Source organism: Trichosurus vulpecula, chromosome 1 (assembly GCF_011100635.1).
Source record: "Trichosurus vulpecula isolate mTriVul1 chromosome 1, mTriVul1.pri, whole genome shotgun sequence".
Lineage (NCBI taxonomy): Eukaryota > Metazoa > Chordata > Mammalia > Diprotodontia > Phalangeridae > Trichosurus > Trichosurus vulpecula.
Window position 1 is genome coordinate 12,366,888 of NC_050573.1, and position 26,240 is coordinate 12,393,127.

Sequence of the window (26,240 nt, forward strand, 5' to 3'; positions counted from 1 at the left end):
TGATAAGCTGCAGTCAGACATGCTGTGACTTGCCCCCAATGTAATTATGCTGTTTTGGTCCTCTTCAAGAACAGAGGACAACAATCAACCACCACAGATATGTGGGTCCAAATATTTTGTTGTGCTGTGAATGTTCATCTCTGCCATTGGCCTTTTTGGAGACTATGCTCAGGCATGAGACTGCTGAGTCAAAGAATATGGATGGTTTGGTTACTTTTCTTGCATAATTTAAAAACTACTCTCTGGAATGGTTGGATCAGTTCATAGCTCTACCAACAGTTTATGCATGCCAGTCTTCACCAAGCCCCTCTACCATTGATTGTTCCCATTTTCTGTCATTTTTGCCATTCCTCATGGTTTGATATAAAAAGATAGAGCTGTTGTAATTTACATTTTCTTATTCTTAGGGATTTAGAGTATATTTTCAAATGGCCATTCACAGTTTGAGATTCTTCCCTTGAAAAACTGTTGACTCATATTATTTGATGATTTCTGTATTAGGCAATGGCTTTTGTTATTCCCCTATATATCTTGTATATAAAACTTTAATCAATGACATTTGATTCAATTATTTTTCTCAGTATACAGTTTCTCTTTTTATTCTATTTCTATTGGAATTAGTTTCAATGAAAGTTATTTAGTTTTGTGTTCTACACATTGTTTATTTTGTCTTTTATGATTTCTTCTGCCTTTTGATTGGTTAAGAATTCTCCCCTGAGCCAGAGTTTAGACAGCAGTTTGGGGAGGCGGTTGTTAGTGTTTTTACTCAGAAAGAGAGTCCTTTTTGAAGATGGCGGATGGAAAGCAGGGACTCACTTATGATTTCCCCCAGGTCCCTCCAAACACCTGTAAAAAATGACTCTGAACAAATTCTAGAGCTGCAGAACCCACTAAATAGCAAAGGGAAGCAGGGCTCCAGCCCAGGATGGCCTGAATGGTCATTGGGAAGGGTCTATCACATGGTGCTGAGAACAGAGCTAAGGCCAGTGTGGGGCACCAGGACCAACTAGACCAGGAACCGGGCAGTACAGGCCATAGGACCCTGAATCATTGAGTTGTGGTAGTTACCAGACTTCTCAACCCACAAATGCCAAAGACAACAGAGCAGGTTAGTGGAAATCTGCTGGAACGGAGTGAGAGGAGTGTGTAGTCGGTCCCAGCCCAGAGGGGTGGCAGAGGTGGTGCGGTGCTGCGGCTGCTTCCAGAGCTCCAGCTGTGGTTGTTTCTGGCCCCAGGTCCACCAGCGGGAGGAATTAAGCGGTGGATCACAGTGGGAGTGCAGAGCCTGCTTTGCCCTGCTTGGATCTGGCGATTCTTAGGGGGGGGAGGAGCGCTGGTATGGCAGAGCTTGCTGTGTAGAAGTAGCTCTGAAAACAGCAGCTCAGCCCCTAAAGCTTGGGACAAAGCACTCTCTATTCTACAAGCAGTCACACCCTGACAAAAAGCTCAAAGGTCAAGTAGATGTCTAGGAACATGGCCAGGCAGCAAAAAAGGACACAGACTCAGACTCATATTCAGACTCTAGAATCTTTTTTTGTGACAACGAAGATCACAATATGCAGCCAGAAAAAGTCAACAAAGTCAAAGAGCCTATATCAAAAGCTCTAAGAAAAATATGCATTGGTCTCAGGCCATGGAAGGGCTCAAAAAGAATTTGAAAGAGCAAGTAAGAGAAGTAGAGGAAAAATTGGGAAGAGAGATAAGAGTGATGGAAGAAAATCATGAAAAACAAGTCAATGACTTGCTAAAGGAGACCCAAAAAAATACTGAAGAAAATAACACCTTAAAAATAGACTAACTCAAATGGCAAAAGAGCTCCAAAAAGCCAATGAGGGGAAGAATGCCTTGAAAGGCAGAATTAGCCAAATGGAAAAGGAGATCCAAAAGACCACTGAAGAAAATACTACCTCAAAAATTAGATTGGAGCAAGTGGAAGTTAGTGACTTTATAAGAAATCAAGATATTATAAAACAGAACCAAAGGAATGGAAAAATGGAAGACAATGAGAAATATCTCTTTGGAAAAACCACTGACCTGGAGACTAGATCCAGGAGAGATAATTTAAAAAGTATTGGACTACCCGAAAGCCATGATCGAAAAGGAGCCTAGACATCATCCTTAAAGAAATTATCAAGGAAAACTGCCCTGATATTCAAAGTTTTAAAAGCAGATGCTCAAAAAAAAGTTATTTTGCATGCAACTGGGAAATAAGATGTACAGACAATGGGGCATAGAAATCTATCTTGCCCCACAAGAAAGTGAGGGGAAAGGGGATGGGTAGCGGAGTGGAGTGACAGAAGGGAGGGCTGACTGGGGAATGGGGCAATCAGAATATGTGTCATCTTGGAGTGGGGGGAGGGTAGAAATGGGGAGAAAATTTGTAACTCAAAATCTTATGGAAATCAATGCTGAAAACTAAAAAATATTAAATAATAAAATATGGAATTAAAAAGAGAGAGTCCTTTCACCAGATCCTTATGTTCTGGGGGTGCATTTTAGTCTCTGACACCTTAGATAAGATCACAAAATAACCCTGCAGAAATCCAATGAGGACAACCTCATTTAGCTAGAATCCAACTGATCAGCACCCACCAAGTCCCAGAAATAGCGCTCATTACTGACCATGAGGCAGAGAAGATGTACGCCCAACACTTGGGCCTTCCCAGCATTTCCAAAGGCCAGAGGTTAAGGAGGTGTCAGGGAAGATTTACCTGGGAACAGAATGCGGCTGATCATACCAGGCATCACAATGAGGAAGAGAGGAAGCATTTTCAGGTAGCTGCACAAGATGCAGCCAGCCTTCACATGGGACATGTTCCTCCCTGAGAGGCACCGCTGCACAATCACCTGCCAGGGAAACAGAAAGTGTGGATGGTGAAGGGCCCCAGGACTCCCTTACTCAAGTTAAAAGGTGCTCCTGCCTCCAGAGGAGGATGTGGCTTGATTCTCATTTCAGGCAACGGGTAGAAGTTCCAGGTAGGCAGCCTTCAGCTCAGGGTAAGAAAGAATATTCTAGCATTAGAGCTGTCCAGCACTCCAGCACTGGAATGGACAGCCCTAGGAAGTGTAGGTAGTGAGTTCCCCACCACAGGACACATTTAGTCAGATGCTGTAGATAGGCATTTGAAGTATATGGCCCCTCAGACAGTGAGGTGGTTTGTTGTTGTTCCTTTGTTGTTGGCCAAAACAGAGCATTGAAGCAAAGGGGGGGACATGTATCATGGCAGAAAGAGTATGATGTTGCTGAGTGTGCTCTGCCAAGCCTAAGCCACAGATCACTACCACCTTCCACACCCTGCTACATACACGCTGCAGAAGGAAGGTGCAGAAAATCATGAAACTGTTCTGATCAGGTCACTCCAAATTTTTATTACATAACTTCAACTGGGCCCACTGCTGGTTGGAAATCCTCCTATGCTGCCCTTATCAACTCATGCTCCCACTCTCCAAAGTGGTTCTTCCAAACCTTTTCATTCCTCCTCAAACCTCCCATGGGCCCTCTTCCCCCAGCTGCTCAGCTGAGAACCTTAAGAACCTCATATTTCATAGAATAAAAAGGAAGCCATTCACTCTGAGCTCCCTCTTCTCCCCTCTTCTTCATCTCCTATCACTCAGGTTCCTCTTTTAAACCTGTCTCACAGGCTGAAGTGGTCTTACTGATTACCAACATTCACCCCTCCACCTACTCAAGTGATCCCATTTCACCCCATCTCTTCCAACACATTGCCCCACCCTCTGTCATCCCCACTGTTTCAATTATCTTCCATCTATTTTTGTTTACTGGCTCATTTCATACTGCCTACAGACATGCCTAGGTCTCCTTTATGCTGAAAAAAACCTCTCACTTGATCATTATATCCCTATTGCTGTAGAGGACAGCACCTTGTGCTTAGTCCCTCAGGCTTCCATCCCAGCAGTCATCCTGGACTCTTCACATTCTCCTTGCCCTGCCATATTCAAACTGGCGCCACGGCCTGTCCACTTCACCTGTACAGCATCTCTCAAATACAGCCCCTTCTCTCCTCTGATACTGCCACCCCTCTGGTCCAGATTCTCAGCACCTCATAGTGGGATAATGGCAGTAGCTGCTAGAGGCTCCGCCCATGTCATGTCTCTCTCCAGTTCAACCTCCATTTGCCCACTAAAATGATTTTCTTAAAGTACATGTGCAACTCTGTCACCCCCGACTAATAAACAAACCCCAGTGGGTCCCCATTGCCTCTAGGATCAAATACAAAATGCTGTCTGGCATTCAAAGCCCTTCATCACCTAGCCCCCTCCTACCTTTCCAGTCTTCTCACACTGTACATCCTACCCATGTCTTCTTCCATCCAGTGGCCCTCCCCTCCTGGCTGTCCCACCAACATTTTCTCTGGCTATCCCCTATGCATGGAATGTTCTCCCTCCTCCTACTGACCTCCCTGACCTCCTTCAAATACCAACTAAAATCTAACCTTCAACAAGTAGCTTTCCCCCAAACCCTTATTTCCAGGGTCTTCCCTCTTTTGATTATCTCCAATTAACCTGTAGAGAGCTTGTTTGTGTCTAGTTGTTTCCATGTTGTCTCTCCCTATTAGCCTGCGAGCTCCTTGAGGATGGGGAATTTTTGCCTCTTTTTGTACCATGAATGCTTAGTATAGTTCCTGGTACATAGTAGGTGCATAATAAATGTTTATTGACTAACTGGCTCTGGCATCAGAGAGTCTGGGTTCAAATCCCATCTCTTACACCCATCTCTTACATGGGGTCACACCCCATGTGTGACCTCAAGCAAACATTTAAATATCTCTGCTCTGAGCATTGGTTTCCTCATCTGTAAGATGGAGGTATTGGACTCTATGATCAGTGTGATCCTCTGAGTATTGCTGCTGATAGGGGGACATGACAAAGGGCAGATCATGGTCCAAATGATGGGAGGAGGGGAAGAAGAACAACGACCTTGCCTTTCACGAGTGTTTGTGCAGAAAAAGGCTGGATTCAAGGTAGGGAAGGGGAATGAGGAAATGTTTGGGAACATAGAGTATTGTCTTAAAATATGGTTTAAAGAAGTTTTTTGGTGAATTAATGTATGATTATTGCATACTGGCTCATTGAGGCAAGCCGGGAATCCTTGTGGACACATTCCTCATCTGAACGTTAATGTCCTGAAAGACAACCATGAAATCATCACAAACCACCTCTTATTGCTTCTAATCAGAGAAAGTCTTCAGAACTGAATGAGGCTGACCCTGGGGGGAATTATAGCCATCATTCTGTGACAATCTTTCTGTTTGGGATTCTTAATTGTGTGACATTGGGCAGGTCCTTTCCCATATGTAGACCTGTTACCCCTCTGCAAGATGAAGAGGATCTTAGAGGACTCTAAATATGTGACCCCAGGGAATTTGAACTGCAACTGAATAAACAAGTGAATAAATGAGTGTGTGTGTGTGTGTGTGTGTGTGTTTAAAAAGAGGTAGAGAAAAGAGAAAGGAGTGTATGTGTATGTGTAAGGGAAGAGAAGGGAAGGGAAAGAGGAAAAGGAGAAGAAGAAAGAGAGGAAGGGAGAGAGAAGAAAAGGAGGGATAGAGGAAGGGGAAAGTGAGAAAGGATGACGGGAGAAAGGAAACATGGAGAGAGGAAAAGAAAAAAGAGAAGTTGAAGAAATGAAGAGTAATGGATCTTTGAAAATTGGAATTTGGTGTCTGTTAATTATTGGTCTGCTTGTTTCCTGGAAATTAGAGCTTTCCCAAACAGGAGTGGAGCATCTCAGGAGGTAGATAGTGCCCCATCACCAAAGGTCTTCAAGCAAAGACTGGATCAATGGTCAACTCAGCGGTGAGATTCTATGACTCAGTGCCTCAGTGGTTCTGTTCCCTCCTTCCTCTAATCTCACTTTGTATTCTTGGATCTATTGCCTTTTTAGTGTCATCCGCACTTTGACATTGGAATGTTGATATCTGCATCTTGGGCTCCACCACTCACACCCTGGCTAGGTGTCACATTTGGCAAGCTATTGCCCTTATGTGGGCTTTAGCTTTCTTCTTTGTAAAATAAGGCTCTTCATTCTTGCCTTGTCTCCTTCTTGGGACATTCGAATGAAAGAATGATTGGGAAACATTTTGGAAAGAAGAAAGTTTTTTGCACAAACAAGAACGTCATCTTTTTCTTAGGTAGCACAAAAAAGCACTGGCCTTGGAGTCAGCTTTGGGTTCAGTTTTTTTCCGGTAAGCAATCAAGGTGAGGTGATTTACTCAGGGTCACAAAATGGGTTCAGTTTCATCTATTCTACTCAATTTGACTCAACAAATAATTATGAGATGCCCATTATATGCTAGTTCCTGGGGATACAGAGTTGAAAATGGATAGGTCCCTATTCTCAAGGAGTTTCCATTCTTCTAAAAGGATGCACCCAAGTAAGGAAAAACAAAGTATGCACAAAGGAATTTCCAATGGTAGAGAGCAGTTAAGAAGAGGAGGACCAGTGAAGGCCCTGAGCAGAGCTTTGAAGGAAGCCAGGGTTTCTAAGAGGCAGGTGAGGGAGGGAGGGAGGGCATGAGGCATGTCTTAAACACATTGTCTGGGTGATCTTGGGCAAATGCCCTAAGTTCCCTAAGCCAGTTTCTTTACCTGAAAAATGAAGGGGTTGAAATGTACAGTGGGATGACCACTAGCTTTGGGGCCAGAGACCTGGATTTGAATCCTGCCTCTATCTTACACTAGCCACATAGCTTTGGGAAAGTCACCTAACCACTCCACACCTCAGTTTGCTTATTTGTTAGAGGAGGCAATGTAATGGTAATTTAAATTTGAAGATCTTTCACACCCATTAATAGGCCCAAGTGATCTGCTTATGTCACAGGATGCCTAAATCACATGTGGTAGGAGGAGGTTGCTGAGAAGAAAAGGAAGGTATGCCACAGGAAATGCTCCGAGAGCACTTAGAGCTAAGGGAGAGAGCACATGTGTCCTAGCTGTGCTGTGAGTGATTGTTGGTGGCAAGGTCCCTGAAGGGGGTGTGGAGGTTATGGAATGGAATCATTCTCTGCCATGATATTGTGTATTGATTTCTTTGCTGCTATGATGGATTGGGCTTATTGGTTTGGGGACCTGGTTCACTGGTGTACGAATAAATGGTTTACTTCTTCTACCTTCTTTATGGAGAGTCTCTTATATTTTGTGATACAGACCTACATAGGCATATTAACAATTATCATCTGTATTGTGATTATTGCCTTGCTAATACAGGTGGCTGGGCTAGAAGGTCTCTAAGGTCCCTTCCAGCGCTAGGTCTAGGATCCCATTCTTTCTATTGCCCTTAGGCCTCTCCTCTCTCATGGACCTCTCACCTGGTCTGCACACCAGTACCAAACAGAAACAAGGTTCATTCCAATGAGGACTCCTGGCCATGGTAGTTCACCAGTGATGGGATCCTGGAAGAGGTGGAAGGAGTCTGCTTTGGGTGTGTAGCATTCTGGGTTCAGAGTTACGTTGTTTTCTGTGATGACAGATGGGATGGCTTTCATGTACTTCTCAGTGAAGGCCTCATACCCTCCTACTTCTGCAAAAGCTAAAAAACATCAGGAAAAAAGTTAACTCTGAGTGTCCAATGGTAGCCAAGAGGCCACATCATGTTAACCTGTCCTCAGGCCATGATAATTATGTTCATGTACATGAATGTCATCAACATCCATATTGTCCCAAACTTCTTGTCCATCCCACTCCTCTCCCAGGCAAAAGTATTTCCCAATCCTCTCCAGGTCATCTTGTTCCCCACCTAAAATTGTCTTGCACTATGTTTACTTGTGAATACATTATTTTCTTCCAAAAAATGTAAGCTCCTTGAAGGCAGGGACAATTTCCTTTCTGTTTTTGTATCCCTAGTGGACTGCCAGTTCACACAGTGAATAAGGTGCCAGCTTTGGGTTCAGGAAGACTCATCTTCCTTAGTTCAAATCCAGATGAGACACTTACTAGCTGTGTGGCTCTGAGAAAGTCATGTAACCATGTTTACCTTAGTTACTTCTCTGTGAAATGAGCTGGAGAAGGAAATGGCAAACCACTACAGTATCTTTGCCAAGAAAGTCCCAAATGGGATCACGGGGAGTTGGACACATCTGAAACAACTCAACACCAACAGTGCCTATTATGGTGCCTGATTTCAGATTACAATAGTCCTTCCCTGTGATCTTCCTCTATTGCTGTTTGTCAAGTGGAGGTCACCTTAGACCAACAAAGATGATAACAGCCAAGAGTGCAAGGTCAGGAATGTTTCACTTAGCGAGAAAGCCTTTGAGTGCTGCCTTGTTGATCAACTCTGTTTGTTTGTCATCTAAGGACTTGGACTGAGTTCAGAGAGGCTCATTTCTAGTTGTTTTGTCTGATGATCCTTTTTGTTTGTTTGATGACTTTTTGCTCTTGGGGTGGGGTCTGGTGATCGGTGTATTATGAAGGCAGAATTTATGATTTCAAAGAGAATTATATATATGTCTGAATGGTTCAGAATTGCAGGATATAAGAAATTCCCTAAGTAGAAGGCAGAAGAATTAAAGCATTTACTCAAGCTCCAAAGTAGCAGACCCACGAACCAGAGTCCCCATTTTGATATCCTAGTCAAAAGCTTTCAGGCCCAATAAGTCCGCCTCACAAGAGCAACCAGGAGGCCACAGAAAAACATGATGGCATTAAACCAAATCATATTCATGCTTCCCCCCTCCGGTAAGAAGATTACCCACTGGCTTCAAGCCCTTGCTCAGCACTCCTTGGCCCACAACTACCAGCAGCTCCTGAGCCTTCAGCTCCTTTGGCTTTGGCTTTATCTTCAGCTTCGGCTGTAGCTGTCTCTGGCTCCAACAAATCTCAATCTCCAAGCTGTCTTCTCTCCTCTTATAGAGTTTTTGACATCATCAAGAATCGTCTGAATGATCAGAACTTAGACTCTGGTGATTGGTTCTTGAGTTGGCCCCTCCCCATAGGACCCTGGGAGGTTCACATCCACATAGATTAGGTTAACACCTAATAGGGATTTGGGCCTGGGGCTTAGCACTTAGTAAGATTCAAGACTGGCATGGCTCTGGAGTTAGCACCTCCCCTTAGCCAGCCCCACCTTGGGCCCCACCCCAATCACCAATCCACATCCACAGAGGTTCCACACCTAATAGGGGTTTGGGCCTGGGGCTTAGCACCTAGTAAGGCTCAATGAAATACACTGAATTACTCAAAGAAAACAAAGGCCATTTTGCTTACCAACACAATTGGTTGGTTTGTTTTGCTCTAACAATGTCTATAAATTGTCTCCTGAAGCATGCAGGAGTTGTGATCTGTATCATTAAAGGGAGAAGGGGAAAAGTGGATTACACCAATGAAATTAAAGATCTTTGAAGTAATGGCTAGTTCCCAGCATGGCACTCCTGTTTGTTCTTGAGTTAATTAGCATGTCTCATCACACAGTCCCAGTACTTAGCACAGTGCTTGGCACATAGTAGGTGCTTAATAAATGTTTATTGACTGAGTGATATGGGAAGAAGAAGAAAATTTCATATTAGGCCATTGACCTACTATGAACTTTGTCAACAAAAGTCCACTTCCTCAGGACCATGAAGCCCCAACAGTACACAGAGGACTATGAAGTCCCATAATAGGGTCCCCACTCACTCATAAAGCATAGATGAGTATTCATGTTTTCCCTGAACCATTTTTCAAACTCTGACCCTGGACAGGGCTTATGTAACTCATAATTAGACTTCATGGGGTACTCTCATACCTCTCCGAAATAGGACTGATGGGCAAAAGATAAAGAAACTTTATCTGTCTCCACTGTGTAGGGCACCAAGAACCCACCCAAGGCAAAAACTCAATAACTAACAACAGAGGAGGCTAATATCTGCTCCCATCCCATACTTACCCAGCATCCCCTCCCTTACCACCCACCAGGCAGCAAGGCTGCACAAGTTCACTTATAGGCTTGCAACAGAACTCAATGCTATACCCTACAACCTTCCTCCATGCTGCCAAGGAGAGCCAAGCTGAAGAAATTTGATCAGGCTGTGATAGAAGGAAGGGGGATAATGGCAGCATCAAGGAGAGGTGCCACAACAGAGCTTCACCAGACAGTGGCGCAAGACCTCCCTCCCTCTCTCTCTCTCTCTCTCTCTCTCTCTCTCTCTCTCTCTCTCTCTCCATGTATTGGGAAAGTTGTGGCATTCCATTAAATTTGAGGGAAAGAGCAAAGCACACAACTGGAGCAAACTCTGTTTTCCCTGAAGTCACTTGGGGCAAAAATTAGCGAACTATGAATTGTCCAGTGTGGAAGGATGTTGAGGGAGCCTTGAGGACCAGCTCCCTCAGAAACTGCCATAAAAGGGAAGGGAGACAAAAAGTGAACAATAGAGGAAAGTAAAAGAAAAAATGAAATAACCAAAATCTCAGGAAGAAGAAAAATCAAATAAAGACCTTGAGTAGAAAGAGATTGACCAAAAAGGAAAATATTAATAACAGAAGGGAAAATGGTCTCCAAATCACTGAAGGAAGTTTAGGTATCTATGAATGCACATTTCAAGATAAAGAGGAAATGTATCTGTATCTCATTAGTTGGGAGATTTTGTTGATTCCAAAGAAAGCATAGAAACACAGCAGGGTGTTGCTAAATAGTTTAAAGGAGAAACAGTGAAAGAGGAGGTGTCCTTTAGGTGCTATGGTCTTTCTAAATTGCACTGCAAAAGCATTTGAAGCCTACTAGTGAAATATATCAGGTAAACTCAGTGAAATGAAGACAAATGGGACTAGATATCATAACCAGCAACATATGGAACCCATCTGCTAGTTCTTCTAGTCCCTGCCCTGAGATTGGTGGGTAGGCACCCCTCCCCTAGGTGGAGCTCCTCTGCTGGCTGCCTCAACTCCAGGACATTTATGAGTATCCTCTGACATTTCCAGGGTGGTTTCTGTCTCTGTTTCAGCCAAGTGGTGATGGTACCTACAAGACAGAGGTCAATCCTGCTGAGATGGTGTGCAACTGGTGGTGCTGACCATTCTGTATTAAGTCAGGGAAGCGTGTGATAAACTGTAGGATGATTTCCTTCAAAATTGAAGAAATAAAAATGTTATGGCTGCTGAATGGTGTGCAGTGTCATATGTTGAAGTATGGTGCTCTCTACTGCCACCTACAGCCTGAAAAAGGAGAACCTTCTTCAGAGTGTCTTGATTGCTCTCTTCTGCCCTCTCTGGTTTAAGGAGGAAAAGACAGGCTTTGCTTCTATTTAGTTGTGAACTGGGCTTTGCTGTGAGATAAGGCTTAGAGCTGATTGGATGAAGCCAAATCTCCTGCTATTGAAAGATTTGAAGAGTTTGGCAGTTTACAGGTTTAACCGGGGAACACTTTTTCTCAGAGCCCTGGTAAGAGTGGCTGTGAGGGAAAAGAACTTGCTATTACTTCATCATCTTTAGAGCAGAAGAGGAACACTTGCCCAGCAAGAGAGCAGTCAGAACAAGAAGGGGAAGCTACCAGAGAAGTTATGATGTATATTGTTCCTGAAAGAATTGAGGAGCTACTGTGCAGACTTGTGATTTGCCCCAGGGATATGAGTTTCTAACTCATGCATATACCTGCTAAGTTTCTTTATGTATGTGCTTGATTGGGGCAACTAGGTGGCACAGGGAATAGAGCATCAGCCCTGGAGTCAGGAGGACCTGAGTTCAATTGGGTCTCAGGCACTTGACACACACTTACTAGCTATGTGACCTTGGGCAAGTCATTTAACCCCAATTATCCTGCCTCTCCCCTCCAAAAAAAGTATGTGCTTGATTTTCTACACGGATACTGGTATGCTTTGGTAAGAGAGTATGACCCAGGTTCCTGGGGGGATGTTTAGTTATTCATGATTTGCTGTATCTTGATTAAAAGTTACTATTTCTGTTCCTGTCTTTTATTGATTAAATGTTATGATTTTTTTAGTCTTTTTTGTTTGTTTTTTGGCAGGGCAATTGGGGTTAAGTGACTTGCCCAAGGTCACACAGCTAGTAAATGTATCAAGTGTCTGAGGCCGAATTTGAACTCAGGTCCTCCTGACTCCAGGGCCGGTGCTCTACTGAATGATAAACCATTGTATATAAAAGATCCTCCATATTATAGTGCAGGCCCAGCACGTATGCTTCAGGTTGTCCTCTGCATGAGCTCTCTCCCCCTTTAATAAACCTTCTGGACTCTCCTACTTGGAAATGCGATAAGCCTCCAGCAAAAAATGACAAACCTTCGGACTCTCCAGCTTAGAGATGTGATAAGCCTTGAACAAAGGATAATTAACATTCTTTAGGTTAAACATTTGGGGAAACTGCCATTCTGGTGTCTAGCCAACTCCCAAGAATGTTACCTCACAAGACCCCATTGTGAGGATTGGCTCCCCTCTCAATGGGAACATCTGGAGTAATTGGCAGTAAGTTTTCTTTGTTCAGGACCTTATTGAAGTCTCCACGTGGGTGAGTTGCATGGAGATCTCACCCATGGAGAGGATGCTTTGCCTGGGACTTTCCCATTCAGGACCCTGATTGAACTGTGTACCCCGGGACCCCCCAGCTTTGCAGGATCAGGTGTTGGTGCTCCCCGAACTGGTGATGTATTAATGTATTGCTGTCTGTGTCTTCATCAGTTTTGCTGTGATTAGCTGTGTTGTTGTTGCTGGTGTAACCCCAATATAGTATTCCCCCTGCCCTTTAATAAAAGCATTATTCCATTAGGAGTGTGTCTTATTGCAGGCTAGAATCCAAACCTAACTTAGCTTAACTGCACTCTCCTCACTGTGCCACCTAGCTGCCCAAACGTCATGGTTATTACTGCACTTGCCTTGCTGTTGAGGAAACTTCTTATGTTTAAAAATTAATGGTGTCATGGCAACTAATTGAGCATAAATGGGAAGTGAACCAGATGGTGGTCAGAAACCATCTTGGCATATGGCAGAAATGTATACAAGTACACACACAAACGCGCACCAGTCTTACCCCTGGGATGGAGATAGGAAGAGAGAGAAGGAAGGAGAGATAGACAGAGACAGAGAGACTGATCACACCTTTGGGGACATTACCCTGAAATACTAAAGTGGAGGTAGGTGGAATAAGCAATCCATCACTAGGACAAGAGAAAATCTGGGGAGAGTTCGTAGTTGAGACCACACATGGGACACAGCTAATGATAGATGTAGAACTGGAAGGACCCTCAGAGGTCAACTAGTACAACGCTGTCATTTTACAGAAAAGGACACTGAGGCAAAGAGAGTGGAAGTGACTTGGCCTGGATCACAGAGTTAAATGCCAAAGGTAGTATTTGAATCTAGGTCCAGTGCCCTCTCTACTAGACCACACTGATCCCCCTGATAAAGTGAACTCTTCCTCTCCTCCCTAGAGTCCTTCACTGCAAAAAGCACAGATTTCCAGAGAGCAGAGACAGAAACTCCAGTTAGATGGACAGGGGAAGAGAGTCAGGAATAGGCTCCCTGGCTCCTGGATCTCATCTGACACCTACCACTGCTCAGGTCTACCCTCTATCCCCCAGGGAGTTCTCTGACCACCCTTGGCTCTACTTACCAAAGCCAGTAAGGATGAAAGCACCGACCAGCATAATGATTGTCTGCAGGACATCAGTGTAAATCACAGAGGCCAAGCCACCTGCCAAGGATGAGGAGACAAATGAGGACATTTGGATTCCAGGGGAAGAAACACAATGCAGTAACACAGAAACCATAGCTGCTTTAATGTTATGTGTCTCTTCTCTCATCTCCCTGCACTCCTGGCTTTTTGCCATGCTTTGGGCTCACCTGCCTCAGAGAGTCCTTTAGTTCTATGTCCCCCGGTTCTCCTCTCTGATCTCCCCAGGCTCTGACCCAATACTCTTTCATAATGGCTAGGAATCATGTATGATCTGGTATAGTACATGTAGCAGTGACCATGGTGAGTTCAAATCCTGCCTCTGCGCCTTACTAGCTTTGTGACCCAAGCCAAGCCACATCAACTCTGTGATTCTCAGTTTCCTCTTCTATAAAAGCAAAGATAATAATAGCAGCATTATACATGGAGAGAAGGGTGCATTGGGGGTCTGAGGAGCTGGGTTCAAATCTGTGCTCTGCCAAATTAATCAAGCAATTCATCAATAGGCATTTACTAAGCACCTACTGTGTACTATGCATTAATCTGTCTTGCCTTGGACAGGTACATTCACCTCTCCAGGCCTTAGTTGTTCCCTTATAAAATGAGGGAGTTGAAACTTAGGAACTCTAAGGTCCCTTCTTGCTCCCCATCTATGGTCCTACCTGTAGTGCCCAACTCATCCAGGGCTGTTGTGAAGCTTAGTAAGACAGTGTGAAGCCCTATGTACCTGTCAGTTGTTGGTATCCATAAGATTTAGAGTTACACAGGACCATCTGGCCCAATCACAGTATGTTACAGAGGGAGAAACTGAGGTTCAGAAAAGGGCACTGACCCACCTGAAACCACACAGGTAGAGGACTTGGGAACTGGAAATAAGCCCCCTAAATCAAGCCACATGCTCTTTGCATGATGCTGCATTGTCTGGACTGATTGGGTTGGTGTGACATTTCAGGTTGAACCTGGCATTCTGTGTGTGTGTGTGTGTGCGCGCGCGCGCGCGCGCACGCGCGCGCATGCGCACGTGTGTGAGATGCTTCTGGATCCCCTTCAGTGAGCATTCACTTGCTGCCTTGGAATGTACACACCTGAACCTTCCCAGCATTACTCTAAATTCTTTGCCCTTTGCTCTTTGTCCCTCCTCTTCAACCCACAGATGACCAGGTCCCAGCAACTAGCTAATGGGGCTGCATTGTTTGGCATTGGCCTGTGCCCAGATCACAGATAGGAAATGAATGGATGCTGTCCCTTTGCAGTATAGACCCATAGGATTGTGTCTCAATGATCCCAGAAGTCCCTGCCTGCTTTCAAACTTTGTTTTACAAATGAGGAATCTCAGGCTTGGAGAATGATCATGACTTGCCCAACAGCTCACAAAGCAGAACCAGCATAAAAACCCAGGTTGCCTACCACTTTCCATTATACCACACTCTGTCCTCCTTATCTTAGTAATAGAAACACAAAATCTCAGAGCTGCAACCCTCAGTGGCCATTGAGTCTTGCCCATGCCCCGCGAAATACCTACAATAATATCCCTGACATGTGATGATGCAATCTCTGCTTGAGGATCTCCAGTGATGGGGAACTCACTACCTCTGGAGGCAGCCTGCCCTACCTTGGGGAAGCTCTCACAGTTACAAAGTTCTCTCATCCATTCAGCCCAAATTTGCCTCTTCACAATGTCCACTCACTGCTTTTGGTTCTGCCTTGTGGGGCAAAGCAAAACAAACAGATCTAATCCCTCTGCTCCATGACACCCTTTCAAATGCTTGAAGTTAGGGATCATGGGCCCCCAAGTCCTCTCCCCTCCAGTCTACACACCCCAAGTTCATTCAGTCGGGCTTCCTATGGTAGACACTGTGCTGAGGAGTCCAAAGGCCTAGAGGGCAGTGAGTCAGACAGAGAACCCCCAGCAGAGGCTGAAGGACTCACCTGCAATAGTGAAGATCCCTGTGATGACCAATAGGATGAAGATGGCTACATAAAGATCCAACCCAAGGGCCACATTGATGAATATGGCTCCCGAAAACATGTTCCTCTGAGATTGAGAGAAAATGTCAGGATCAAGGAGATGGGAGGTTCATGGCTGCTGAGGGGCTAATGATGACAGGAAATAGAAAATCCCCCAGGTTGGAGACCTGGACTCTGAGTCAGAATCTCGGTCCTGTCCTGGCCTTGCCACTGTATTACTGCGCAAACTTGAGGAAGTCTCCTTCCCTCTCTGGGCCTCACTCGCATCATATAGGGATCACTTGCATCACATAGAGGGATAGATAAAGATGATGAAGAAGCAGTGTGGTATTCTACTGTAAAATGTACCTGATTTGGAATCAGAAGATTTGACCTTGAACCCTGGCTCTCTGATTTACTACCTGGGTGGTCTTTGCCATTGGCTTCTCCTCTCTGGATCTCTTTATTATTCTCTATAAAATGGGGAGGTCAGACTAAGATGACTAGAAAGTTGTGGAGTTCAGAGGACTCTACTGAATTGGGAATCCCAAGACTTGAGTTTGAATCCTGGCTCTATGATTTACTGACTCTGGGATCTTCCTATCACTGTACTTCAGCTTTCTCATGTGTGAAATACGTAATTTAGACTCAGATGATGGGAAGGTAGAGGAAAAAGCCTTGAGTTGGGAGGAGGAAGGACTCAGTTTGAATCTCAGCTCTGTCTGTTTCTACCCATGTGACCTTGGGCAAGTCTCTTCCCTTCTAGAATCCTCAGGTTATTCATTTGTGAATTGAAGAATCTGGATGTGATGATACCTCTAGCTCTCATTTTCCATGAATGCTTCAACACTTGCAGAATGAGTGATATTGTCTGTGGGTGGTCTCTCCACCATTCCAGAAGGCAGCCCCTCTGTGCCTCAGTAGACAAGTTTTGACAGGTTGCATTGGCCAAAATAAATTCAGTTCTTGTGCAGTATACTTAGACACATACATAGGTCCCCTTGCTGATGTGAAGGGGATTCAGCAGGATGATTGATAGAGACCTTGAATGGACTGGGAGGAACCTCACAGGTCCCCTAGTCCAACGCCCTTGTTTCCCAGAGGAGGAAAGGGAATCCCTAAGAAGTTGACTGATTTGCTCAAAGTCACACACCTGAGAAAGCTCAACTCTAAGCCCAGACTTCTTTCCCTGACATCTTAGTGGCCATGAGACCTAGGAATTTTTGTGGTTCAGTCATTTTCAATCATGTCCAACTCTTCGTAATCCCACTTGGGGTTTTCTTGGCAAAGATACTGGAGCAATTTACTATTTCCTTCTCTCCCTAATTTCACAGATGAGGAAACTGAGGTAAACAAGGTAAGTGACTTGCCCAGGGTCACAGCTAGTAAGTATCTCAGAGCAAAATTGAACTCAAAAAGAGGAATCTTCCAGACTCCATGGCCTTGCTTTATGCACCATGGCACAATCTGACAGTCCCAGACCTATGAATACTCTGTTACAGGAGCGGGGAACCTGCAGCCTCAAGGCCACATGTGGCCTTCTAGGTCCTCAAGTGAAGCCCATGGACAGAATCCAAACTTCCCAGAACAAATCCCCTTAACATAAGCATTTGTTCTGTAAACTCAGACTCAGTTAAAAGGACCTAGAAGACCAAATGTGGCCTCAAAGCTGCAGGTTTCCCACCCCTTCCTGTTCTAAATAGTGAGCAGGGCACCCACATAAGGGAGAAATGTGCAGAGAATTAGAGGTCCCGGTCTCTCCCTAGAGATCATGCAGGTGGAGCTCTGAGACACTAAGAGGCAGGGTAGCATCGTGGAGAGAGCCAGGTAGCCGTGGGTGCCAGTCCTGACCCTGTCCCACAGGGGCTCTGTACATCAAACTACTTCATCTCTTAGTGATTCCAGGGAACATTCAAGGACTCTAAGTCACAGAGGAGTTGCATTGATGGAAGGAGTTTCCACACTGGAAGGTCCCCACACAAGTATAGACCCCATGCTCCCCTTGCCTAACCAAGAAAAGGAAGTGACATCAAATGTATGAGTTGACATTATTTGAGGACAGTATGAAGGTCATATCACTGAATAAAAATAGCATGTGTCATGAGGAAGGTGGGAGCTGTGGGGATGGCGTGGGCTCCCAACATACCCTGAGTTCTGGCCAAGTCCTGATCCAGCTCAGAAAATTATGACTTTGTGATTAGAAGCTCATTACTGCTCCCTCCATCCTCCACTTATCCCTGCTTTTCAAAATGTTCATTAGCAGCTAAAACATCTATAAGAGTTCTCTCCATCCTGAGAAATAACATTCCTACTTTTGTTTCCCAATTCTGCATGTCTGAATAGAAATAAAAACAAATCTCAGAGATCATCAGGTGCCAGCTCTATATTTAACAGAAGAGGAAACTGAGTCTGAGAGAGATGCAGTGACTTGGCCAAGGTCACACAGCCAGTGAGTGACAGAGTCCAGATTTCAAGATTTAAGTCTTTGGGTCCCAAGCTCAAGGGCTCTGGTACAGTGTCTTCACCATTCAATGTGACCTCCCAAATAAATCTCCTGTTATTCTGCTTTCACTGTGTGATCTTGGATGAGGTCTCAGTCTGGACTTTTCCCCTTATCTGTAAAAGGACAAGAGCCAGTGGACTCTTAGGTCCTTGCCAGCTCTAGGATGATGCTGTGAAAAGGTTAAAGTCACATTGGAATTTATTAATCAATTAATAAACCCAATGAAAATCTCTTATCACCCAGGGCAAAAAAAAGTGAACAAAAGGTCATGTCTTTGAGATTAACAGCTATTAAAACCTCTCACCACAAGCTGAGGCAAGGTTGAACTTCCATATGTGTGGCTGCCATGCCAACATCATCAGTGGGAAGCTGCCATTCAAGGCCTCCCACAATCTGGCCTGACTTGCCTGTCCACTCTTGTCACTTCTCCCTCCCTACTATGAACCCTCAGCCCCAGGAAGACCAAGAACGTCCCCACTCTAGTTCACTCCCACCTCCACACCTTTGCTCATACTGTTTAGCTGAAAACTGGAAGGGGCTTCAGAACATCATCTTGTCCTGTGTACTGAGAGGAACAACTTTACTCTGAATGTCGTACCTTTGCTCTCCCCTCTCTTCCTATTCACATCCTGCCCACTGTGCTGGAGAACCTGTTTCAACTCTTACCTCTGCCCAGAATTCCAGAGAGCAAGAATTCACGGGACCTCAGTAGTCACTGAGTGCCACCCATAAACCAGGGGTTCTTAATCTGGGGTCCATGAATGATAGATAGATAGATAGATAGATAGATAGATAGATAGATAGATAGATAGATAGACAGAAGGATGGGTTTCCTTTGTAACCTTATGCATCTCAAGCTATGCATTTCAAAGCTGAGTCTGAGAAGGGGTCCCAAGCCTTCACCAGACTGACCATCCAAGGGGGCCACAGTAACTAAGAAGGTTAAAAGCCCCTGCCATAACTGAATGTGAACCCTCATCTCAATGGACTCTCCAAGTACTCTTCTAGGCTCTGCCTGAAGACATCTCTTTCTCCTTTGATCCAATCTACCTGTATGCTCTAACTGTAAGCAGTTATTCCCTCTATCACCCTAGCATCTGCCTTTCTGAAATTTCCTTCCATTCTTCCTGCTTCTGACCACTGGGCCAAGCTGAACAAGGCTAATGCTTCTTCTTTCTGTCCAGTGAGTTTACTCTTTCTCTCTTCTGATAGAATCTAAGTTCAGAGAGGGAGAGCACTGCTTCATTTCTGTCTCTGTGGCTGGAGTACCCAGCACATACCCTGGATGCCTGTGACTAGGGCAGAGTGGCTAGGGTGTCCTGACTCTGCTATTTCTGCCTTTTTACCCTGAAATGCTACATTGCACTTTATAAAGCAAGAAGATTGAAATAGGTGGCCTCTAAGATCCCATAACTTCTGACTAACTGTGTGACATGGAGGAAGTCATTTGGCCTCTCTAGACCACAGTTTCCCCATATGTAAATTGAGGAGATAGGATCAGATAGCCTTTAAGCTCTGACATTGTATGAGTCTAGAAATGCCCAGACTTGTGGTCTGGGCAGTTGTCTGCTCAGTCAAGAAGAGGAGACCTCAGTGCCAACTGAAGTTAGTCTGCAGGAGGGATCTGATTTCTTCTCATTGGCTGGAAGAAAATGCTAGAGGTTGTAAAGAAGGTCACATTTTGGCTCAGTGTAAGGAAAAGCTTCCTAATAACAAAAGCCATCCCAAAGTGGAATGGATTGCCTTGCCTCTTATATTCCCTATGAACATTTAGCCTGGGTGCCTCCTCTCCCAAAGGCTTGACTTGATTTTCTCCTCGGAGATGTTCCTAGCCCCATGATCCAGTGACTGTCCTCATGCCACTTATCCTCTGGACACTCTCTAGCTTATTGAAGTCCTTCATAATTTATGGTGCCCAGAACTGAACACAATACCCCAGGTCTAACCAAGGGAAAGGAAAGAGAAACTGATAACTCCCTAGCCACAGAAACACAGGTTTCCACAGTTGGAAAGGACCTCAGAGGCTATTTATTCCAACTTGCACTTACCACAATACCTGGCACATAGTAGGCACTTAATAAATTCATTTTGACTGACATACGTGTACTGACTGAGGATCCCCTCTATGAGAGCTCCAGCAAGTAGTTAGCCAGGCTCTGCTCCACAATCTCCTGTAGTATTAATGTGATTAAAGATCTTCCCCACTCATTCAATAGGGCTACTAGGTGCTAGGTGCTAGGACCCAGGCCCACACTCTTTTGCTATTTAGGTCACAAGAGGTGTGAAACCCTCGGGGCCATAAGGAGAGGTGCTAAGTATGTGCACTGGGTTCTAGCCAATCAGATGACAGCTAGGACTGTATATAAAAGAGTGTGAAAGCAGCACAAATTAGAAGCAGACATCAAGAAGACATTGAGGCAGCAGACATCAAGAGGGACTTGAAGAGCAGGCATTGAGAGAGCCAGCATCAAGAGAGACTGCAGAGTGGAGAGTGCACACCAGAGAGTTGTGGAGATCAAAGAGCTGAAAATCTACAGCATTGAGAGATTGGAGAAATGAGAATACATAGAATTCAGGAGAGTGCAACGACTCTGAGAACTGAAAGGGCTTTCAGAACTGTGGGAGAGGATGCAGGCAAGCAGACAGTTAGGAGTCATGAGTGCTTGTTTACAGGAAGGCCATAGCAGAGGGGACGGTACAAGATGACTTGGTTCTTTGTTGTAATACTATATTATAATTTCCTTGTTGCTACATTGAGGTGGGATTACTGGTTTTGGAATATAATTACTGCTGTATCAAATTGGGTTTATTGCTCCTGGGATTTGATCCTCTGGTTTCTAAATAAATGTTATACTTCTTCTGCCTTCTACCTAGAGAGTTTTTCATACTGTGTGATTCTGAACCATACAGGCATGTTCATGGTCATCCTCGAGGTCATGAATCTTGCCTTTCTCATATACCTCCAGGGATAAGGAGCCCATTTTTCTATTCAATCCAGTAAACATTTATTAAGTACCTACAGTGTGTTCAGCTCCTGGGATCTAAAGACTGAAATGAAAGAGTTGCCATCTTCAGTCTAGTTGGGGAGGTAGGCCATACACACAAATATAATTTGAGGTGGGGGCAAATAAGAGATCCAGGCAAAGTATACTGAGAATATTTGAGGGACAAATCAAGGAAAACTTTGTGGAGGAAGCAACAACTGAGCTCAGCCTTGATAGGAAATCTGAGAGAGAAGGATATCCATTCCACTTTTGGACAGCTCTATTAGGAAGTTTTACTTGACATAGCCAAAATCTGTCTTTCTTTCCAGTCTAGGAGAGAAAATTAAAACTCTTCTGCTGGACAGTTCATCCTCCAAGAAACTCTCGGCTATTATTTGCCTCTCCTTTTAGTGTCTAGACCATGTGTTTGGCCATTTGCAGACTCACAGACTGTCAGAGATGAAAGGGACCTTAGTCCCATCTTCCTCACTAGACTGAAAGCTGCCTGAGAGTAAAAGGCATTCCTTGTTATTCTTGGAAACTCCTAACATCCACAACTTTACCCCAAGTTGTGGCTGGTGCAGTGCTTACAAACGCAAGATAGGATGTCTGAACTAAGAGGAATCTTAGATATAATCTAGACCAGCAGTTCTCAATCCTTTTGGTCTCTGGGCAATTCACACTCTTCAAAATTACTGAGAATTTCCCAAACAGCTTTATTTATGTGGCTTTTATGTACTGATATGTATCATATTAGCAATAGAAACTTCTTATCATTATGAACGGAGGAAGTATTTATTAAGTACTTACTATAGGACAAATAAGGGAAGCTAGGAGGCTTAGTGGATAGAGTGCTGGCTCTGGAGCCAGGAGGACCTGAATTCAAATCTGGCCTCAGACACTTCCTGGATTTGTGACCCTAGGCAAGTCACTTAACACTTGTTGCCTCAGTTTCCTCAGCTATAAAATGAGTTGGAGTAGGAAATGGCAAACCATTCCAGTGTCTCTGCCAAGAAAACCCCAAATTGGTTCACAGTGGGTCAGACTCAGCTAATCGACAATATAACAACAAAAAATGGGCCAAACACTATGCTAAGTCTTTACAAATATTATTGCATTTGATCCTCTTGACAACTCTGTGAGGTAGGTATTATTATGATCTCCATTTTCCAAATTGAGGTAAGTGAGGTAGAAGTTAAGTGACTTACCTCGGTCGCATAGCTAGTAAGTGTCTGAAGATGCATTTGAACTCAGGTCTTCCAGACAAGAGCAGCTGGGTGGTGCAGTGGATAGAGTGTTGGCCGTGGAGTTAGGAAGATTCATATCCCTGAGTTCAAATCAGACCTTAGACACTTCCTAGTTGTGTGACACTGGGCAAGTCACTTAACCCGGTTTCAATCAGTTTCCTCATCTGTAAAATGACCTGGAGAAGGAAAGGGCAAACCACTCCAGTATCTTTGCCAACAAAACCCCAAACGGGTTTACAAAAAGTGAGACTCAATGGAAACAACTAAACAACAACTTCCAGACTCCAGGCCTAGTGTTCTATTCACTGCACCATCTAGTCGATATTACGAACATAGTTTTGACCTCATGGACTTCCTATATGGGTCCTTAGGACCCCACAGGGGGACACAGACTACATTTTGAGAATTGCTGACCTATTTCAAGCACTTTGTTTCACAGGGATGAATTGAGGCACAAGAAGAAAGGACTAGTCCAAGTTCATAATCTTACTTTAGTAGTAAGGGCTCATTGGATGCTGGTTGAACTGGGTCTGGGAAGCATCACGCCTTCAGGCTGTGACTCATTCATGGGCACCTGACATAGTTCCAAAGCAAATGTCTGGACCAGTCATTTTTCTTCAGAAGAGTTAGACATGTGCATGACATGGGAACTTGATGTTAGAGACAGACAAAGAAGGTAGTTGGCCAAGAATCATAACATTTTAGACCTGGAAGGGCACATGAAAGATTATCCTGGGAAATCCACATAATGGGCTCAATAAATCCAACAGTGTTTTCCTGGAGTCCTCAGGGGCAGTGTAGTTTAGTGGAAAGAGCCCTGGGCTCATGAATTCAGTGCACATGAATCGAAATCCTAACTCTGTTACTTGCTGTTTGTGTAACATTGGGCAAGTCTCTTAGGCTCTCTTGTCCTTAGTTTCCCTATCTGGAAAATGACTATTCTGGGCTAGATCATCTCTATGGTACCTTCCAAATCTATATAATTCTATGATCCCATGATTGTTCCTCCAAAACCAATGGAATCCACTGAAAGGTAAAAAGATGTTGGCCAGCTTATCAAACCATCACCAGTAATCAGTAATTCTTTATCCTTAAATTGCCAGTTACAAAGAGTCAGACTAAACTGAAACAAAGGGTCCATGTGCTGCTCACCTGCAGTAAGCTTCATTGTTTTCCTAGCCTTGGTGCTAACAGCCTGCTATGTTGGTAGCTGCCCAAATCGTTACACAGGTCACAGGGCCCACCAAGTTCAGTTATCCAATCAGTTAACAAGTTGATTCCTGATTCTCTGTTCTAGGGCCAGAGACAGTTCCTCCTTCCTTGTATTGGCATTCTTCTTTGTATTAAGCTCACATAGCCAGACACACAATGACAGCTCCCTGCTCTCTCACACCAGGCTTTCTACATTTGGTAGCAGCCCCCAAATTAAATTCAACAAACATTTACCAAGTACATACTCTGTGCCAGGAGCTGTGCCAGGCAATGGAGAGAAAGAGACAAAGGAGTCAGCACCTGCCCTCAGGGAACTTACATTCTACCAAAAATCAGAGGTAAGATGGACTCACCGAGATTTTTGTGACTATACATGAGAACAGGGAAAGGACAGAGAAGAAGATTTGAATCCTCTTCCCTCCAAACCTCTTCATCAGGTACTCAGGCATGGTCACCACCTGCACAGGTAGGAAGAAGCAAGAGTCACACTGCACTACAAAGCATCATGGGAATATTGGGCACTGGGATTGTGGGAATAGGGACATTTCTGAAGCATTGTGCCAGAAATCAAGCTATTCCATTCCCCTGAAGCTGGGTTGGGAAGCCACCATCCCAATGTGGGATTTGGAACCAGGGATCATGGTTCAAGGCCTGCCCCTCAAGTGACCTTGGGTAAGTAAATTGGCCTCTCTGGGTCTCAGTTACCTCATTTATGAAATTAAGAAGATAAAATAAAATCTCACATACAGTGCATCTTCCAGTGTTGTAACTAAAGAGATTTGGAAATTTGAGGCTTTATACAAAGATGAGCAGATAGCTTTCTAAGTGTGTTGTGGGGAGAATTGATGATGCAGGATTTTGGGAGAGAAAGAGCCCCTTCCTTTGGGTACTCACCCCAGCCTTGATGTAAATGGGGACAAAGATCCAGCCTAGGAGCAGCAGCAATAGCACTGCCTGCAAGAAACAGAGAAGAGATCATGTAGGAATCAGGCTTATTTTCTCACTGATCCTACTCAAACAATGCTTCATTCCCCAAGATCCTAGCTTTCTCACCTCCACCTCTATTCACTTGATACTTGCATTGCATGATTTAAAGGGACATTGGGAAATAAGGCTGCCAAGCCAGAACTTTCTTGCAGCTTTAATCAATGAGGCCAAAATGGGTTCCACCTTGAGAAAGTCATTCCTTTGAGTGTGATGTTTTCTAGTGTTTAATAAGGAGTCTTTAATATTCACCTGGTGCAGCTAGGTGGCACAGTAGAGAGCACTAGGCTTGAAATCAGAAAGACTCGACCTCTGCATGATTTCAAATCTGGCCTCAGACACTTACTGGATGTGTGCCTCAGTTCCCTCATCTGTAAAATGAGCTGGAGGAGGAAATGGCAAAGCATTCCAGTATCTTTGTGAATAAAACCCCAAATGGGGTCATGAAGTGCTGGATACAACTGAAAGATAACTGAACAACAAAGGCCCCCTATTAAAATGCAACCTCTGGAAGGAGGAACATTAGACCTTGGTCTAGTCCTTTACTTTCTCTGGGTCTCAGTTTCCTCTTCTGTAAAAAGAAAGGGTTGGGCCAACTTCATAGATTCCCAAAGTGGGAGACACCGCGCCCCTGGGGGGTGCTGGAATGATCCAAGTTGGCAGTCGCAGACTCAGGTGCAATTAGGGGGCATTGAATAAAAATATGGGGCCTGTGGAAGTGTAAGGAAGGAAGAGAAGAGAAGGAAATTTTAAAAAACCATTTGTACATATGTCATCTGTTGTGTAACACTGTTAAAGTCACAGTGATTACATAATTTTCCAAACAAACACACAAAATGCAAGTTATAACCAATCTATGGTCAAGTCTGCTGACTGGTCTTAAGCAACTGTTGGTAGGCAAGTGTGTACACATTGTCGGAAAGTCCAGTGTGCATCCTCATTAATATGTGCATGTAATGACTTGCTTACAATGCATGCTATACAGTTACATGACTCAATATTGCATAATCAAAATTTCAAAGCAGGGAAAAATACAAATTTACCACAAATTATTAAATTTAAGATGGGTCATTTTAAAAAATCATACATTTTTAAATGATGCAAATTTTAAAAAAACATTAAAGGGGTAAAGAAAGTATATTTCCAGGTGAGTGTTGAGTATTTTTTTAAAAGGGGGGCAGTAGGCCAAATAAGTTTGAGAACCTCTGGGCTACAAGATTTCTAAGGTCCCTTCCAACTTGAGTAACCTAGAATACAACTTGGTGTCATAGACAGAACTCTGGATATAGAATCAGGAGACCTGGGTTCATGTCCTGACTGATGCTTACTGGCTGAGTGACCCTAGGTGAGTCACTTTCTCTCCTCCTGCCTCGAGTTCCTTGCCTCTACTGCCATACTGACGGACTTGCTGCACCTTATGCACATGCCCCATGTTCGATCTCTCTCTTTACACGGTCCTTCTCCATACCTAGAATGCTCTTCCTCCTCACCCTGGCCTTGAAGAGTGATTCCTAGCATCCTTTATAACTCAAGTCAATGCTCCCTCCTTCCGGTTCTTCCATCCCGCAGGTGTTATGCCCCCTAAAATTACTTTGTATTTCATTGTATCTAAGGGTGTTGTTTCACCCAGAAGAATGTACCCTCTCTGAAGGCAGGGGCTCTTTTCATCCTCTTTCTACATGTACAGCACCTAGCACAGTGCCTGGCACATAGTAGGTGTTTTCAGAATGCTGGTTGAATACATAAGAT

At 44.2% G+C, this 26,240-nt stretch overlaps 1 protein-coding gene across 1 annotated transcript in view; it reads right to left on the bottom strand.

The window, feature by feature from the left end:
* Positions 1-26,240, bottom strand: part of LOC118855500 (solute carrier family 5 member 4-like) — a 55,153-nt gene that overhangs the window by 14,250 nt on the left and 14,663 nt on the right. Inside the window, exons 5-10 of the mRNA XM_036765608.1 lie at positions 24,402-24,461; positions 23,861-23,965; positions 15,544-15,649; positions 13,555-13,635; positions 7,329-7,549; positions 2,712-2,847 (exon numbers count right to left, since the gene is read on the bottom strand). Coding sequence (XP_036621503.1) covers positions 2,712-2,847; positions 7,329-7,549; positions 13,555-13,635; positions 15,544-15,649; positions 23,861-23,965; positions 24,402-24,461 — 709 coding nt within the window. The remainder of the gene's footprint in view (positions 1-2,711; positions 2,848-7,328; positions 7,550-13,554; positions 13,636-15,543; positions 15,650-23,860; positions 23,966-24,401; positions 24,462-26,240) is intronic.